The sequence below is a fragment of the Moschus berezovskii genome, chromosome 24, assembly GCF_049115385.1.
Source record: "Moschus berezovskii isolate FMDL1 chromosome 24, NW_MosBer_1.0, whole genome shotgun sequence".
Classification (NCBI taxonomy): Eukaryota; Metazoa; Chordata; class Mammalia; order Artiodactyla; family Moschidae; genus Moschus; species Moschus berezovskii.
Window position 1 is genome coordinate 3,264,588 of NC_142483.1, and position 16,736 is coordinate 3,281,323.

Genomic DNA, 16,736 nt, shown 5'->3' on the forward strand with positions numbered 1-16,736 from the left:
TGTGGCAGGAGAGGTGCTGAACTTGGAAGCGGGCAATTCCGCCCTTGACCCTCTCGTCCGGGTCCCTCCCGTCCTGCCACAGTGAGCTGCAGTCTCACCCACTCCGAGCAGTCTTCCCTAGCCGCGGCACCCTTGCTTCCCTAACCCCCGGGACACGTGCGTGTTGTCCATCTTCCATTTCGTCGTGGCCGATAGAGCCTCAGCATCCACACGGGATGAGACCCGTGTTGGAAAATACCATGTGCTTTCCCTGTGAGGTTTGGACTCAGGGCAGTTCACTGGACACCAGCCTCGAGTCATGGAGAGTTCAGAGGTGACCCTCGGAAGAATCGTGGTGTCACAATCCCAAGCCTGGTGGTGTGTCATTTTTGAGGGAAGGAGGTATTCTGTCATCATATTCCAAGAGTCTGCAGCTCCTGTGGTTGTTCAGTTAGCCATTTTTGTTTTGGGCTGCCCGGGTCTTCATTGCAGCATGCAGACCTTTTCCAGTTGCAGCCCGTGGGCTTCTCTTGCTGTGGAGCACAGACTCGGCGCGGGCACAGGCAGGCATGGTGGTTGTGGTGCGCGGGCTTCGTGGCCCTGAGGCACGTGGGATCTTAGATGCCTGACCAGGGATTGGAACCTGAGTCCCCTGCTTTGAAAGGTGGATTCTTAACCACTGGCCCACCGGAGAAGTCCCTGTTGTGTCAGGCTGGTCTCCCTGATTCGATTTGTGAGAATTCAACTGCGGCGTTCTTCTCGTCTTGGCCCTGAGAGACTCTGCTGTCTGCGGAGTGGTGTGCATAGAGAGTAGATTGCACTGATGGGAGCGGGGCTGTGGCTCCTTGAGGGCAGCCTGGATGCTGACTGTGAAGGTCTTCGCTGGCTCCTGGGCACGCGCATTTATGTGTAGTAAATGGAAAGCATTTACTACGTACTTGTTGAGCAAATGAGTGCAGAGATGTGGACACTTTTATTGTGAGCACATTTGGGCTCTGTTAGCCAGACTGTGTTTAGAAGAAAGATCTCTTTGCCTTGTCTACAGAATGCATCTTGAGTGGAAAAGGAAATGGCAACCCACTCCAGTGTTCTTGCCTGGGAAACCCCATGGAGAGAGGAGCCCGGTGGGCTACAGTCCCTGGGGTCCCGTAAGAGTTGGACACGACCGAGTGCCTGAGCACATGAGGTTTTAAAGTTGTTGGTGGAGGGCGTCAACCTGGCAGCAGGTGGTAGGTTGGGCTCACGTGGGCTGGGAAGCCAGCTGCAGGGTGTTCTCTTGAAAGGGGTATGTAGGAGACTCTTGAGTGGAAGTAAAGGTAACTGTACTCTCTCCCCTTCTTGTCTGTGTTTTCATCCTTTAGATTCACCCAAACCACCAGTCGCCCCCAAGCCGAAGGCTGCCAGTTCCCTCACGCCACAGACACCACCCAAATTCTGCTCATCGTCACTCCGGCCTGAAAGCCTTCACAGCCCCAACTCCTCCATGTCCAGGGGGCCGAAACCCCCCATCGCCCCCAAGCCCCGGCTGGCCACCCCCAGCGACTGGAGGGCCAGCGTCTACGTGATCAACAGCTTGAACAAATGCAGCAACGGGAAGCTGCCCTGCATAGACAGGGGCCTCTACGAAGACCGCCGGTCCACCCCGGAGTGCTCCGAGTCCGAGGCCGACGAGGATTACATCGTGGCCCCCAGGGCCCCGCCGGGAGAGAACGGAGCCAGGGATGCGGGCTGCGAGGAGAACGCAGCCCCGGGGCCTCCGGGGGCCGGCGAGGAGGAGGAGGAGGAGGGCCAGGATGCGGGCGGGGGGTGCGGGCCCGCGGCCGCAGAGGCCTGGGCGGCGCTGAGCGGACAGGCTGACCACGACGCCCCCGCCCCCGAGGCCGCGGAGGGGGCGGACTGTGCCGGGGCCGCGGGCACCGAGGAGCCGACGCTGGCGAGTGAGGACGAGGAGCCGACGCTGGCGGAAGAACCCAGCGCCTGCAGCCTGGCGGGCGCGGGGCCGGGGGACGGAGGGCCGGAGTCTCCGCGCGAGCGCATCGCAGCCCACGAGGTCCTGGAGGCTGCCGCGCTCGGCGGCGAGGAGGAGCCCGGGGCGCCCCAGGAGGCGGCGGCGGAGGACGCGGAACCTGGCCGCGGTGTGCGCCAGGCGGGCGAGGGGGACGATGCCGGCGAGGAGCCCCCAGAGGCCGAGGGGCCGGCCGCGCGTGTCCCCGAGGCCGAGGTGGCCAGAGACGACCCTGACGTCTCCCGGGAAGCGTGTGAGCAGGCCGCGGGTGCTAGCGGGCAGGATGAGCCGGCCGCCCCGGCAGGAGCCGGGGCGGGGGAGGACCCCCGGGAGGGCGAGGAGCGCGCGCAGGATGAAGCGGCCGAGGAGAGCTGCCACATCATCCCGTTCGAGAGCGACAGCGCGGACGACCTCGTGCCTGCGCTCTCGGCCCGTCCCTACGAGCTCTTCCCCACCGAGAGCACCTCCTTCTGTAGCGAGAGCCACCATCCGCATTCCGAGCCCGCACGAGAGCCGCGGCCGGGAGAACGCGCGGAGCCGGACCCCGAGGCCGGGCCGGGGCGTGAGCGGCGGGGCTCCGCGCAGGGCGGCGCCGCGGAGGAGGGCCCCCCTGTGCCCGAGGACGAGGACGAGGATGCCAACCCCTATGAGATGGGAATCGGCCCGCCCCGAGGGGCGGACCCCGGGGAGGCGGGGGCGCCCGGAGCGCAGGCCGCCCTGCAGGAGCTGAGCCCCGATGCGGAGGGCGGCCTGGTCCCCATCGACAGGAAGAACGTCATGGCGAGGGCCAGGCCCCACTCCGGGAAGGTGGCTGGCTACGTCCCAGAAACGGTCCCGGAAGAAATGGGACCGGAAGCTGCCTCGGCGGCCGCCGGCGTCGGGGCGGACGCTGCGGAGGCAAGGAAGACAGCCCTGTCGCTGGAGGGGAAGCCGCTGGACACCGGCAGGGCCCTGCCGGCAAAGCCCAGAGCTTTCGCGCTGTACCCGCGATCGTTCTCCGTGGAGGGCCGGGAGGTCCCCGTGCCCCTGTACCGGGAACCCGAGGCGCGCGGCCTCGGCGGCCACGGCGTCAAGGGGAAGGAAGACAACCTGTCCCTGCCCTGCGTCATCGGCTCCTCCGGCAGCTTCTCCCAGAGGAGCCGCCTGCCGTCCAGCGGCACCTCCACCCCGTCGTCCATGGTAGACATCCCGCCCCCGTTCGACCTGGCCTGCATCACCAAGAAGCCGATCACCAAGAGCTCCCCCTCGCTCCTGGTGGAGAGCGAGCCCCCGGACAAGCACTCCAAGAAGAAGAAGTCATCCTTCAAGCGGTTCCTGGCGCTGACTTTCAAGAAGAAGACGGAGAGCAAGGTGCACGTGGACGTCAACGCGTCCTCGTCCAGGTCGTCCTCAGAGTCCAGCTACCACGGGCCGGCCCGGCTCCTGGAGATGGACCGCAGGAGCCTCAGCAACTCGCCGCAGCTCCGGGCGCGGACGGGCAAGCCCCGGGCCTGCGACTCGCCCTCCTCGCTCATCTTCTGCCGGGAGGGCAAGAGGAAGGGGGTCCCCTTCAGCAGGACGGTGTCCCGGGTGGAGTCCTTCGAGGACCGCTCCCGCCCCCCCTTCCTGCCGCTGCCCCTCACCAAGCCACGCTCCATCTCGTTCCCCAACGCGGACACCTCGGACTACGAGAACATCCCGGCCATGAACTCGGACTACGAGAACATCCAGATCCCGCCCCGGAGGCCCGCGCGGCCCGGGACGTTTACGAAGCTGTTTGAAGACCAGAGCCGGGCCCTGTCCACGGCCAACGAGAACGACGGCTACGTGGACATGAGCAGCTTCAACGCCTTCGAGAGCAAGCCGCAGAGCGCGGACCCGGAGGCGGAAAGGTACCGTGACAGTCGCCTTCCCTTTGCCGGCCGGCGGCAGTAACCATCCGAGAGGCAAGCTTAGGCGAGGGTGGCGGTCCCCAAGCTTTTTGGTGCCAGGGGCCAGTTTGGTGGAAGACGGCTTTTCCATGGACCCGGGCAGGGATGGTTTGGGGATGAGTCTAGTGTATGACTTTCATTTTGCACTTTATTTCTGTTCTGATTACATCAGCGCCTCAGATGATCAGGCGTTTGATCCTGGAGGTTGGGGATGGGCATAGTGGTCAGAACGGACTGGCTCTTTCGCCTTGGGCTCTGTCTCTCTCTAGCTTTGTGACTTGGACTGAGTGGCTTTCCCTCTCCGAATCCTGGTTGCTTCACCTGTGAAATGAATCTGTGCTACCTCTAGGCAGAGTGTTTGGAAAGATCGGAGTACCTAGTCTATTTGAAAATGTCTCAGATGCCAAATATAGTTCATGTGTATTCCTATTATTTGGGATAGGTTTCTCATCTCTTAGGCAGATGGCTTTACTGCTCCCCTCTGGGAAAGTCGGCAAAAGAGAAGGGCCTGGAATCTTGCCAAACTAAATATCTTTCACCATCAGGAAAATACCCTAAATTAAGATTGATCCCTTTTTATTGTGTCAATATACACTCTATTCAAGGGAACTAGAAAAGACAATTTATTTAAATTGTTTGAAGAGCTAAGGGCGCCCTAAGCTACATTTCTCAATAGAGGTCTTTAAGAGGTACGTCCAAGCTGATTTTCTTTTTTGTTTTTGGACTCGGTCACCTTGGGAATAAGAGTGAAACACTGCAATTATTGACCACAGTGGGGGTTTTCTGACCTGACTGAATGGCCTTATTGATCATCCCAGGTGGGTAATTGCCAAGTCTTGCTGTTTCTTATGCACCGCGGATGCACCTTAAAGGCACTGCGATTCAACCTCCACCACTTTCGCACTCGGGGGCACCTGATCTGAATTAATGCAAAGTCAGAATGGTGGTGATTTTCAGGGAAAGCCTGGTTCCTTCCCCGCATGTACAGTATCTCAGTCTGGTCCCGCACAGCTGTCGCTGCTCCGAACTCCCAGGGGACCCGCAGTAACGACTAGATAAGAATGATTTGCAATTAGCATTAGCTCTTTGTGGAGTGTAGACACTAGGAATGTCTGTGTGACTTTTCTCCTGAATTTTTCATGCGGTTCCCTATCCTGTCTCCCTCTCTCCCTGCCCCGAGTCTGGGTAAGGCTATGAATTGGTTCTTTCTGTGAACTGGTTTGGAGCAGAGGTGGGCGTCAGTGCCGCTAGAGGGATCCAGTTTAATCTGGAGAATGGGGACATGTGCACGCTTTAAGAGGGCGGGAGCAGAAAAGCAGACAAGGTCACTGCATTAGTAGTTATCAGTGGGGTTTGACAAGACCCAACCCCAGTGGGTGTGGGGGAAGCCTCCCAGGTGGTAACGAACCTGCCTGCCGATGCAGGATATGTAAGAGATTCCGGTTTGATCCCTGGGTGGGGAAGATCCCCTGGAGAAGGGCCTGGGAACCCACTCCAGTAGTCTCGCCTGGAGAATCCCATGGACAGAGGAGCCTGGAGGGCTGTAGTCCACAGGGTCGCAGAGAGTCAGACACGACTGAAGTGACTTAGCACGCGTGCACACGACCCTAGGGATGTGCCTCCATCACTAATGGTAATAGAGCCAAGGTTTGAAACCATAAAGTCTCGGTACTGGGACGGACCTCCAAGGGCACGTGGTCTACCTTCCTGCATTTAATAGTCTCACTCCTAACCCGGTCTGCAGCTGAATTCCTCAGGCCCCAGGGAGCTCTCCACCACCCGAGCTGCCGCATGGGTACTTCTGTTTTTCCTTTCTGTCTGAGCCAAAAGCCATCTTCCCATCATGTCCCCACCCCACCGAGGAGAACGCCAACCCCTCTACTATCCCTGCCCCCTCCTGCTGACTCTTCCCCCTACAGCCAGGCATCTGAGCTCATTTCCTCTTTTGCACCACTGTCCTTCGGAAATGGAAATCTGGTCTTCTGTTGAATCACAGAATTGCAGAGCTGGAAGGGAACTTGTGACGACATTTGGTCCTGTTACAGAGGAGGAAACTGAGCCATGAAGAGGGAAAGAGAGTTGCCGCAAATCTCTCTTGGTGGAGAAGTCAGTGTCAGGACCCCGATTCCCTGACTCTTGGTTCAGGAATTTTGTGAAGGATGCTGAGGGATGCCAGGTCTAGTCATGCAGGTTGCACACTGCCCAACCCCAGGGTCACACTCACCTTTTAGTCTATATATAGTGTCCGTGGGATTGTGCAGTGTGCTGGCTGTTTGGCCATATGCAAAGGGCCTGTGGCCTTGGTCTGTTGCTATTTAGTCACTCATTCGTGTCTGACTCTTTTGTGACCCCATGGACTATAGCCTGCCAGGCTTCTCTGTCCATGGGATTTTCCAGGCAAGGCTGCAGTGGGTTTCCATTTCCTTCACCAAGGGATCTTCACAGACCAGGGATCAAACCCACATCGCTTGCATTGGCAGGGGAATTCTTTACCACTGAGCCCCTTGGAAAGCCCACCTTGATCTGTGCTTAGTTAAAAAAAAAAAAAAAATGAAAAACAGAAACAAAAAAAAGCTTCCTTCATCCAAACCAGAATAAAATACCCCAGAAGATGCTAATGCTTTCCATGTCCTGACTGCTTGCTGTGTGCCAGCCACCATGCTCGGTGCTTTCCCCAGAGTATCTCACATCTGAGGCTCCAGCCTGGAGCCTTGGCTGAGTGTCTTGAACCATCACACTCTGTTGTGGAATGGATTTCCCTGCAGGCCAGACTGGCTGGGATGTATCTCCTGTGCAGGAACCACATCCTCTTGGACATCAGTCAGTGAGCAGAGCTTTCTTCCGTTTTCCTGCCTTGAAACAGAGGGAAGCAGAGGGCGAGAGAAATCCCCGCTCTGGGCTGGAGCACGTCTGGGCAAGGGCGGCGCCAGACACACAGTGTCAAGAGGCGGCGGGGGCTGCCACGAGGTGCGGGGGCCCCGGCTTCTTTGCCTGAGAACTAAGCGCAGGGGCGTGCTGCTGACCTGAGACATGGGCCCAGGGGTGCTGGGGTTGGCCGGGACCGGATGAGAGGATGGGAGACCATTCCCTTCCTCCTTCTGCTGCTGTGTCTCCCCAGACCTCGCTGCAGTAAGGATCAGAGGCCGAGGCCAAGATAAATATCAACGCTTCTGAAACAGAGCTGGACAGTGAGCCCCAGGAGGGGGCGTTCAGAGCCCACCCAGCCCTGCCTCCATGAGGGCCCCCGTTTGCTCCTCTGTCCCGTGATCTGACTGGAGATCTGTTATTTCTCAGCCACCCACACTATGGCTCGCTGCTTGTCTTTAGATCAGTCCATCTTTTTCACTTAAAAGATATTTCGAAAGGAAATTCTGTGTCATTGTCGGCAAATGGAGAACCAGTATCAGTTGTCTTAAGTAGAAGGCAGTTGTGAAAATAAGATACAGGACAAAGAACTAAGCCCCGGCGGGTGAAGTCCAGCCTGAGCCTCGTGCCTTGCCGAGCCTGTGAGCGGGAGGCTCCGTCCCTTTGTTGAGCAGCGAGAGGTGTGAGAGGCGTCTCGGGGCCAACATGGAGACAGTCTCCTTGGCGTGGTCAGAAGGATCCAGGAGGGGTGAAAAGGGAACAACTCTCTCGTGGTGTGATTCAGTGTTATTTAAATCCATGTCCTTTTCCTAACGAAAGTGCCTCCCTTCGAGAAATGTGTGGAGTATGTAATGGAATTCAGGGTCTCTAAATCAGAGCAGCAGCTCAGGGTCTGATGGCTGATCGTAAAGTTTCTTCTATGCCGGCACTTCCAGGTTTGTCCACACAGATAATAGCATTTTCCCAGTTAAAACTTTCTTTGTAGCTGTCTTCTGTCTTATATAATAGGGGTGTACACATTGTTACCTGTGTACATTTTCCCCTGGTGTACACAACTTTGGGCTTCCCAGGCAGCACTAGTGGTAAAGAACCTACCTGCCAAGGCAGGAGATGTAAGAGCCACGGGTTCTATCCCTGGGTCGGGAAGATCCCCTGGAGGAGGGCATGGCAATCCACTCCAGTATTCTTGCCTGGAGAATCTCATGGACAGAAGAGCCTGGCGGGCTACAGCCCATGAGGTCACTAAGAATCCGACACGACTGAGAGACTTGGCACCCACACACATACACAACTTTGATTTAAAGTGTATCCCCAAAGCGTTCTTTTTTCCTGAATTGACTCTCATACACAGTATGTGAACCATGAACTTCCAGATGTTCAAGCTGGATTTAGAAAAGGCAGAGGAACCAGAGATCAAATTGTCAACCTCTGTTGAATTGTTGAAAAAGCAAGAGAGTTCCAGAAAAACATCTACTTCTGCTTTATTGACTATGCCAAAGCCTTTGACTGTGTGGATCACAGCAAACTGTGAAAAATTCTTCCAGAGAAGGAAATACCAGACCACCTTACCTGCCTCCTGAGAAATCTGTATGCAGGTCAAGAAGCAACAGTTAGAACTGGACATGAAACGACAGACTGGTTCCAAACTGGGAAAGGAGTACGTCAAGGCTGTATATTGTAACCCTGCTTATTTAACTTATATGCAGAGTATATCATGAGAAACGTTGGGCTGGATGAAGCACAAACTGGAATCAAGACTGCCATGAGAAATATCAATAGTGTCAGATACGCAGATAACACCACCCTTATGGCAGAAAGCGAAGAGGAACTGAGGAGCCTCTTGATGAAAGTGAAAGAAGAGAGTGAAAAATCTGGCTTAAAACTCAACATTCAGAAAACCAAGATCTGGTCCCATCACTTCATGGCAAATAGATGGGGAAACAATGGAAACAGTGACAGACTTTGTTTTTGGGGGCTCCAAAATCACTGCAGATGGTGACTGCAGCCACGAAATTGAAAGATGCTTACTCCTTGGAAGGAAAGTTATGATCAACCTAGACAGCATATTAAAAAGCAGAGACGTTACTTTGTCAACAAAGGTCCGTCTAGTCAAGGCTATGGTTTTTCCAGGAGTCATGTATGGTTGTGAGAGTTGGACTATAAAGAAAGCTGAGCGCCGAAGAATTGATGCTTTTGAACTGTGGTGTTGGAGAAGACTATTAAGAGTCCCTTGGACTGCAAGGAGATCCAACCAGTCCATCCAAAAGGAAATCAATCAGTCCTGGGTGTTCATTGGAAGGACTGATGTTGAAGCTGAAATTCCAGTGCTTTGGCCACCTGATATGAAGAACTGACTCATTTGAAAAGACCCTGATGCTGGGAAAGATTGAAGGCAGGAGGAGAAGGGGACAACAGAGGATGAGATGGCTGGATGGCATCACCGACTCAATGGACATGAGTTTGGGTGAGCTCCAGGAGTTGGTGATGGACAGGGAAGCTTGGCGTGCTGCAGCCCTTGGGCTTGCAGAGAGTCAGACACGACTGAGCGACTGAACTCACTGAACTAAACGCAGGAAAAATGTCCTCAGCAGCCACCTAGTCCAACACTCGTCCTTCTCCAGCAGAATGCTTTGTGTCCTCAGTCAGGACTCTTGGTTGGGGGAACCTAGTCCGTCCTTCTGAATATCCCACAAGACCTTGATATGTTGATGACCTTGATATGCACTAGGAGCTTAATAAATTCATGTTGATGGGTTGGTGATTTTGAGCTTCACGGGGAGAAAGAACTATCATTTACTAAGTATCTTCTGAGACACAGTTTGAGGTGCTTTGTATAAGCTTATTAAATAGCCATTGGATGCAAAACACCGCACACACTGGTCTGTCCTAAGTGTCTCGTTTAAATCCCCATAATGGTAAGTTCGCTTTTTGCACGATGAAGCGTCCACTTTAATCACTCAGTATTATCCCTCCACACAGATCCCCAAGGCCCCCTTTCCGCATTTCATTATGAAGACATTCAAACTTAGGGAAGCGCAGAAAGAGCTTTCCAGTGGATGCAGTGAGTGTCCGTGGGCCCGCCTCGTGGGTCTGCCGGCGCCGTGTTGCCGCAGCGCTGGCTTCTCCTTGCCGCTCCCCGCCGCCTTTCAGACTGCGCTCCCCTCTCACTGTGACTCCCCTCTCTCTGCTCTCCCCACTTCAATGCCTCTTTCCTTCCGCTTGCACTGCCTGGCCTGTGGGATTTTAGTTCCCCGGCCAGGGATTGAACCCACCACGTCCCCTGCAGTGGAAGCGCGGATTCTTAACCACTGGACCGCCAGGGAAGTCCCATGCATCTCGGTTTCCTTATCTGTAAAAGGCGACGCTTGGCGTCGCGGGCCTCTTGGTGTCATTAGGACGAAATGAGTTAATGCAGCGCGGAGTGAGAAGGTCAGTGAGCTCCAGCTGTTAGGGAGACGCGGTCGGGGTTCCACGGCCGTGGGTGCAGGTGCAGAGCCGGGGCTTTCACTGAGGGGGTGTCTGTGTCTCTCCCACAACTTGCTGTGCGTGGGGCAGACCCAGTGTTCAGGACCTCACGTGCATAAACCAGGAGCGGGTGTGAACTCGTGAGCTGTGGGGCGTGGCGTCGCCGTTGCCCCTGCCTTCCGCGGGAGACGAGGTCGGGGCTGCCTGCGCCAGCCTGGGCGCCCCAGGACCCAGATTCTGAGGCCTCACTGTCTTTGACTGTAGCGTTATTTCACTTGTAACTCACGATCAGTGAGGCACCTTAGGGCTTTCCAGTTCCCATTTTCCAGATGAGAAAGCTGAGGCCCAGGAAGGAGATACCAGCCATCCTCAGTCACACAATAAGTCGCCACACCAAGACTCACACTCAAGTCTTTCTGACTCTCCACCCAGTGCCCTTTCCACGCCCCATTCTCTGTGGTTGAAAAATGCCACGTTCACTGGTGCCCTCCGCCCAAGAGCTCCAAAGTGGCTCCCTCGCGGGAGTTAGGCCGGCACGGCCACCACCCACATACTGGCTTCGCTTGGAGGTCCAGAGCCGGGGATGCGAGGGAAAGCGGAGGGACGTCCTCCTTTGGTTTCTGCCCACCAGTGGGTTTGCTGCCGTTTCAGCAGCTTATCGAGAAGGGGGACAGCCTCTCCTGGGACTTGCTGATGAGGTGCTCAGGTGCCGTTCCCTCCCGCCGGGCATGGGGATGGGGAGACCCTTGCCCTCCTGTGGGCCTTGGCACGGGATGAGTGACCAGAAGCTCTGGGTTGGAGCAGTCATCTGTACTGCTCAGAGGACTCAGCCCCGAGCAGCAGTGGCTTCCACAGAAAGAGAGCCCAGCATTTCAGGCTCCTCCAGAGCTGTCCACAGTCAGAACGCAGCTTGGATTACGTGCCCAGATGTTTGTGAGCACTGGGACTGGGGTCATCCAGGTGCCTGAATCTCTTGGCTCCCTGATGACGGCCGTTCGAGAAGTGAGCGCTGCTGTACCAGGAGCCGCGCAGGTGCTGTGTGGAAGGAGATGGAGAGGTGGAGTGCAAGATCAGAAATGCTCTGGACCCAAGAGTAGGCATCCAGGGGAGGGTGGGCTGGCGTCATGGACAGGGGGGCATCTGAACGGGCACTTAAAGAAAAGTTCTGACTGTGGTGCTGGAGGAGACTCTTGAGAGTCCCTTGGTCAGCAAGGAGATCCAACCAGTCCATCCTAAAGGAAATCAACCCTGAATACTCATTGGAAGGACTGATGCTGAAGCTCCAATACTTTGGCCACCTGTTGCAAACTGGAAAAGACCCTGATTGAGAAAGATTGAGGGCAGGAGGAGAAGGGGGCAACAGAGGATGCGATGGTTGGATGGCATCACTGATTTCAATGGACATGAAAGGACAAACTCTGAGAGACGGTGAGGGATAGCGAGGCCTGGCGTGCTGCGGTCCGTGGGGTGGACAAAAATGGGATGGACTTGGTGGCTGAGCAACAACAGGATTTCCCCACACGGAGGCAGAGGAAGGGGTGAGCCCAGGCGGACACGTGGGACTGTGGCGTTGAGCAGGTTAAACCACAGTGAAAGCGACCTACTGTGTTTGGGATTCCCGTGACATCTTTTTTCCTCTGGAAAGCCGTTCCCGTCGTCTGCAGACGCGGAGACCGTGTAGAGGAGCCTGGGTTGAAAGGTGTGAGGACTAAACCCGCACGTCTTTCCCGGATTTCCAGTCTTGTGGTGTAATGTTCCAGCAGCTCAGCTGATCTCACCACCGCCAACCACTCAACACCAGCTGCTGTTCTCAGTACTGGCGTGTGTCAGGGCGGTGGAGGGGGGGATGGTTGCTGCCCTCGGGGTGTTTCCGGCTGGCTGGGGAGAAAGGCTGATAGAGGTCCTTAGAGCATAGTGTGATAAAAGCCGTGTGCAAGGTCCATCCAGGCGGTTCTGAGGAGGGGGCGGCCAGGAATGCCATGCTGGGGGCCCCAGGGTATCTCCAGGGGGCAGCGAGGGAGTCACGATGGAGACACACAGTCCGGGGCAGGGAGCAGCAGACCGGGCGGGCGGCTGGGGTGAGGAAAGACCTTTATGCATTCCGACTGCAGAGCTCGGCATCCACAACGGTGAGCCGACCTCGTGTTTCAGCTAGACACCCTGGGGCCAGGCAGGGCTGTGGTGGGGCTGTTCCTCGCTGGCTGGGACGCCTCGTTGGCAGGATGGAGACTGGAGGGGATGAAGACACGGGAAGCAGGGAGGTGAGCCAAGGGGGCCCCCGGAGAAAATGAAGACCCAGTGGGGCTGCGTCGGGTTCGGCCTCCACAGTGTGCTCAGCTGCCCTGTCCTCCAGCGTCGGTTCCCCCCAGGGCCCCGGCTGTGTCTGCCTTTGCTTTTCTCTTCTCAATCTTTTTTTTTTTTTTAAAAGCTTTCGCCTTTATTTTCTTGGCTGCACCGCGCAACGTGTGGGATCTTAATTCCCCAACCAGGGCTCGAACTCCTGCCCCTTGGAAGGTGGTGTCTTAGCTGCTGGACCACCCAGGAACACCTCTCCACTCGATCTTTTCTTCATCTTTCACAGTCAGTCTGGTCCGAAACAAAAGGTTTGGAGTTAGTTTCCAACAAAAGACGTACGAGAAATAATCAGAATTTAGTCCTGAAACTAAAAGCTAAAGGACACAAGCCAAGTAACAAAGTCGGGGCGTGGGGTTGGGTCATGGTACAGACTGTCCGAACCAAGGGCAGCGGCTGCGTTTAGAACTCTGAGATGAGCAGACTCTAGCATGAGGCCCCTTCCAGCGTCTTTAGAATGCAGTAGGTGTTGTGGTGAAGTGGGTCCCTGAGAGTGAAAACCTTTTTTTCTTTAACAGCCGCAGACAGTGCTGTGGTGACAAAAATACACATCATTGTGAAAATAAAGGTGGTTTACGGCCTCAGCTGTACACCCCTGAGTGGGTAGACAGCAGGGTTGCAACCAAGCCTCCTGCCGACCGAGTCCATCAGTGTCGACAGTTGGCTGGCCAGGCTTTTGGCACATCCTGGTGGTGGTATTCATTGGTATCTCTCTATCTGCCTGCAAGCTGGGAGCCTTCCTATTATTATTATGTATTTGATAAATGAACTCATGCAGAGCTTTCATTAAGTTTCATTGAAAGGACCTGGAAATGCCATAAAAATTATCGTAATCTCAAAACCATCACATTCCTAATGCGTGCGGCTGTGCTTCTTGTTGAAATTGACTGATGAGAATATTCAGTTTTTAATTTTCTGACTTAAAATAAGACCATCTGCAGCTGTTTCTTTTAGCAATAATTTTTAATTAAATGCAATAAAATTTACAGGGAAGGACCCTAATAAGAAAATCACGTCAGGAACACACCGATTGTAACATTTACTAGCGTGAGATGAAAGCCCCATCTTCCCCCGCCCTCCCCTCGGAGAGCTATAATACAGACAACGTCCTGATTAAGTGTTAATCACTATGTGGTTTTTCCTTCATAAAGCCAGGGTCTGCCTCTGTGGGAGGCGTGAGAACAATTCTCACTAATAGCAGACAGCCTTATTGCACGGATTCTTCGGTGAGATGTCAGCGGCTGGTGTCCTTGACCAGCTGAACCCCAGTGGAGGCTTTGTTCCAGCCTGGGTGTGGATGGTGCTGACGTCTGGGCAGGGGGCCTCAGTGTTCCAGCCCGTGGACTGGGGATGAGCATATCGTGCAGAGAGGGTGCAGCCAGAGACCAAAGCTTATCTCTGTCATTCGTGCGTTTCCTCACTGAGCTCGTATCAAGTGCCTCCTCCATGCCTGGTGCTGCTCTGGCCGCTGCAGTGGTGGTAGCGAGTGGTCAGGTCTGCTGTGTCCCTTGGCAGAGAGCTGGTATTCTGCTGGGGAGAGGCAGAATGTAAGACAAACTAAAAAGTCAACAGGAGAATCGTAGATAACGAGACCTTTCTTCTGTGATGAGGTTATTCTTTTGTGAAAAAGAAGGGGAAAAGGTGTGATAGAAAGTGACCGCTGGAAGGGATGGTTTAGACAGGGTAGTCAGGGAGGGCTTCTGGGAGGAGGTGACACTGTGAGATCTGAATGGTGATGAGACATCATCAAGAGGAAGGGCGTTCAAGGCAGAGGGAACAGCAGGGACAAAGGCTCTGAGACTCGAGGCCCTTGGGGGTTTGTGGAGAGGCCTGGAGAACAGAATTCAGTGAGGAGAGTGACCGGGTGCGGGTGGGCAGGGGCCTTTGTGAAGATTTGGATTTTGCTTTAATGAGATGGCATTGAAAAGAAGTGTTAGGATCCAGAATTACTTGAGTTATCTGAAATCTTTCAGATTTGTACGTTTACTTGTATGTTTGGACTTCCCAGGTGGCTCAGCGGTAGAGAATCCGCCTGCCAGTGCTGGGGACACAGGTTTGATCCCTGGGTCGGGAAGATCCCCTGGAGAAGGAAGTGGCAACCCCTTCCAGTATTCTTGCCTGGAGATATCCCATAGACAGAGGATCCTGGTGGACTGCAGTCCATGGGGTTGCAAAGAGTTGGACATGACTGAGCACATGTACACACGTGTTTATGGTCATCAGCAAATAATCTGAAAATGCAGCAAAGAATATTTGCTATTCAGAATGGTCCTGGAGGTATACAGAGGTTTGAATTTGGATCCCAGCTCTGCCCCTGGCTGTATGACTTTTGAGCATCTGAGTCTCGGGTCTCTTTCCCACCTGCAGTTGCTCTGGACTGGCTTGGAGTCCGCAGTTCTGAGGCCCCATCTGAGTGCTCTTAACAGAAGAGGATGGTGGTCCAGGGAGCTGAGAGGACATGTCCAGTAGCGGGAGGCTGGGAAAATCCCTGGAAAGCACTTTGCTGCCTTTGGACTCGTGCTGCCTGTGTGAGCTGATTCGATCTGTGTGCTGTAGGGAGCTACTGAGGGTTTTAGAGCGAGGGGGTGTCATGCTCAGCTAGTGCCCTAGCACAGGGAGTGTGGTGAGGAGGAAGAAGCCTCCCTCCTCCCAGCCGGTTTCTAAACATCGAGGGATCAGGCATGACGACAGGACTCGCTCCGCAGCCTCTGTGATGTGTGGCGTGATGTCCCCCAGCCTCAGCGGCTGCACGATCACTCAGAACAGAGTGACCCAGGACTCTGGCTACTGCCCTGTGGGGGGTCTCGGGGGGGCCTGATGATGGAAGGCAGCGTGGCTGACCGGACCAGAGAGGTGGGCGCATGGCTGCAAGAGAATGAGTTCGAGTCCGGCTCTGCCCCTCATCTGACCCGGGCTGTAGTTTTCTCACTGGTTCCGGTGGTACGGTGGTCCCTTCTCCCTGAGCGGTCCTGGGGAGTCGGAAAGAATCCACAAATAACCCCGTCAGTCTCAGCCTCTGCTGCTGGGAGCCGCGTGCTCCAGGGCTCAGGAGGCTTTGCTGCATGTTCATGAGATGCCAGACGCTGACTTGGACCCTTTATGTGCGTTAAGTCAGTTAATCTGGGTGAGAAATAAAAACGACAGCCCTGCCACACAGATACTGTCTTTTTTTAAATTTGCACCCGGCAGATGAGGAAACCAAGGTACAAAGAAGTTAAGTAAAGGGCTGAAGGTCACACAGCTGCTCGACAGCTGAGCCAGGGCTTTAACCCGGCCGTTGCCAGCACCTGAGCTGCTCTCAGCTATGCTGGGAGGTTGCCTCCCACTTCGTATGCATCGCTCCCTTTAATTTGTCGAATGTCCCTTTGGTTCTAAAACCTCACTGGAAGAGGAAACTGAGGTTCGAAGTGGTAACATGACTGGCAAGGCAGTAAGTGATGGAGCTGGAACAGGAAGGAAGGTGTCTTTAGGGATAAATTCTTCCCTTTCTCTGATTCATCCCCTTTGAGAACTTTCCAACTGGAATCGACCCCCCAAATGTCAAAGGTGGGGACACACACCTTTGAATGAATCTTTAGAACGGAAATGTCCTTAGTACAGGCATTTGGAAAGGACAGCCTGTAATGGCGGTCCCCTTACTCAGATCCACATGGCTGGGGGGTGATGTAAAAGCTATTTATAGAGAGCGCAGCATGCACTATTCCAGTCCCCATCAGAGGGATGATATTGTGAAGGTTAGCGCTTCTTTAGATTGCCCGGCCGGGCTCAGGACGGGCCCTTGGGGGATTTATCATCCGTGCTCACGATACTCCAGGTCAACAGGACAAAAATCTCGTAATAATTTCTGAGTGATGAATTGATGTGTTTCATCAGGCTCCTTGAGAATGTCCCAAGACTGCCCAGCCTCCCGGAGATGAAGGCAGCTGCTCAGCTTGGGGACTTCTGAGCTTGCAGCTGACAATTGCAGCGTTTCTATGTCTTGGAGAGGCCTCCGTCTTTGGCCGTTTTCCTGCAAAACGAACGTCTCGGTTGAGATTGTTGGGGGAATGATGTGGCTGGTCTCTATGTAAACAGACCCGTTCTCTACGTGCGTGGGGCTGGTCTGGAGCCCTGAACGGGGCCCAAGAGAAGTTTCTCCAGGTCAGGGTACGATCCAAGAA

At 54.9% G+C, this 16,736-nt stretch overlaps 1 protein-coding gene across 6 annotated transcripts in view; it reads left to right on the forward strand.

The window, feature by feature from the left end:
* The window catches only part of FGD5 (FYVE, RhoGEF and PH domain containing 5), a 122,214-nt gene that overhangs the window by 9,978 nt on the left and 95,500 nt on the right, over positions 1-16,736 (forward strand). For all 6 annotated transcript variants that reach the window (XM_055413498.2, XM_055413499.2, XM_055413496.2 and 3 more), the window contains exon 2: positions 1,341-3,855. In XM_055413498.2, coding sequence (XP_055269473.2) covers positions 1,341-3,855 — 2,515 coding nt within the window. The remainder of the gene's footprint in view (positions 1-1,340; positions 3,856-16,736) is intronic.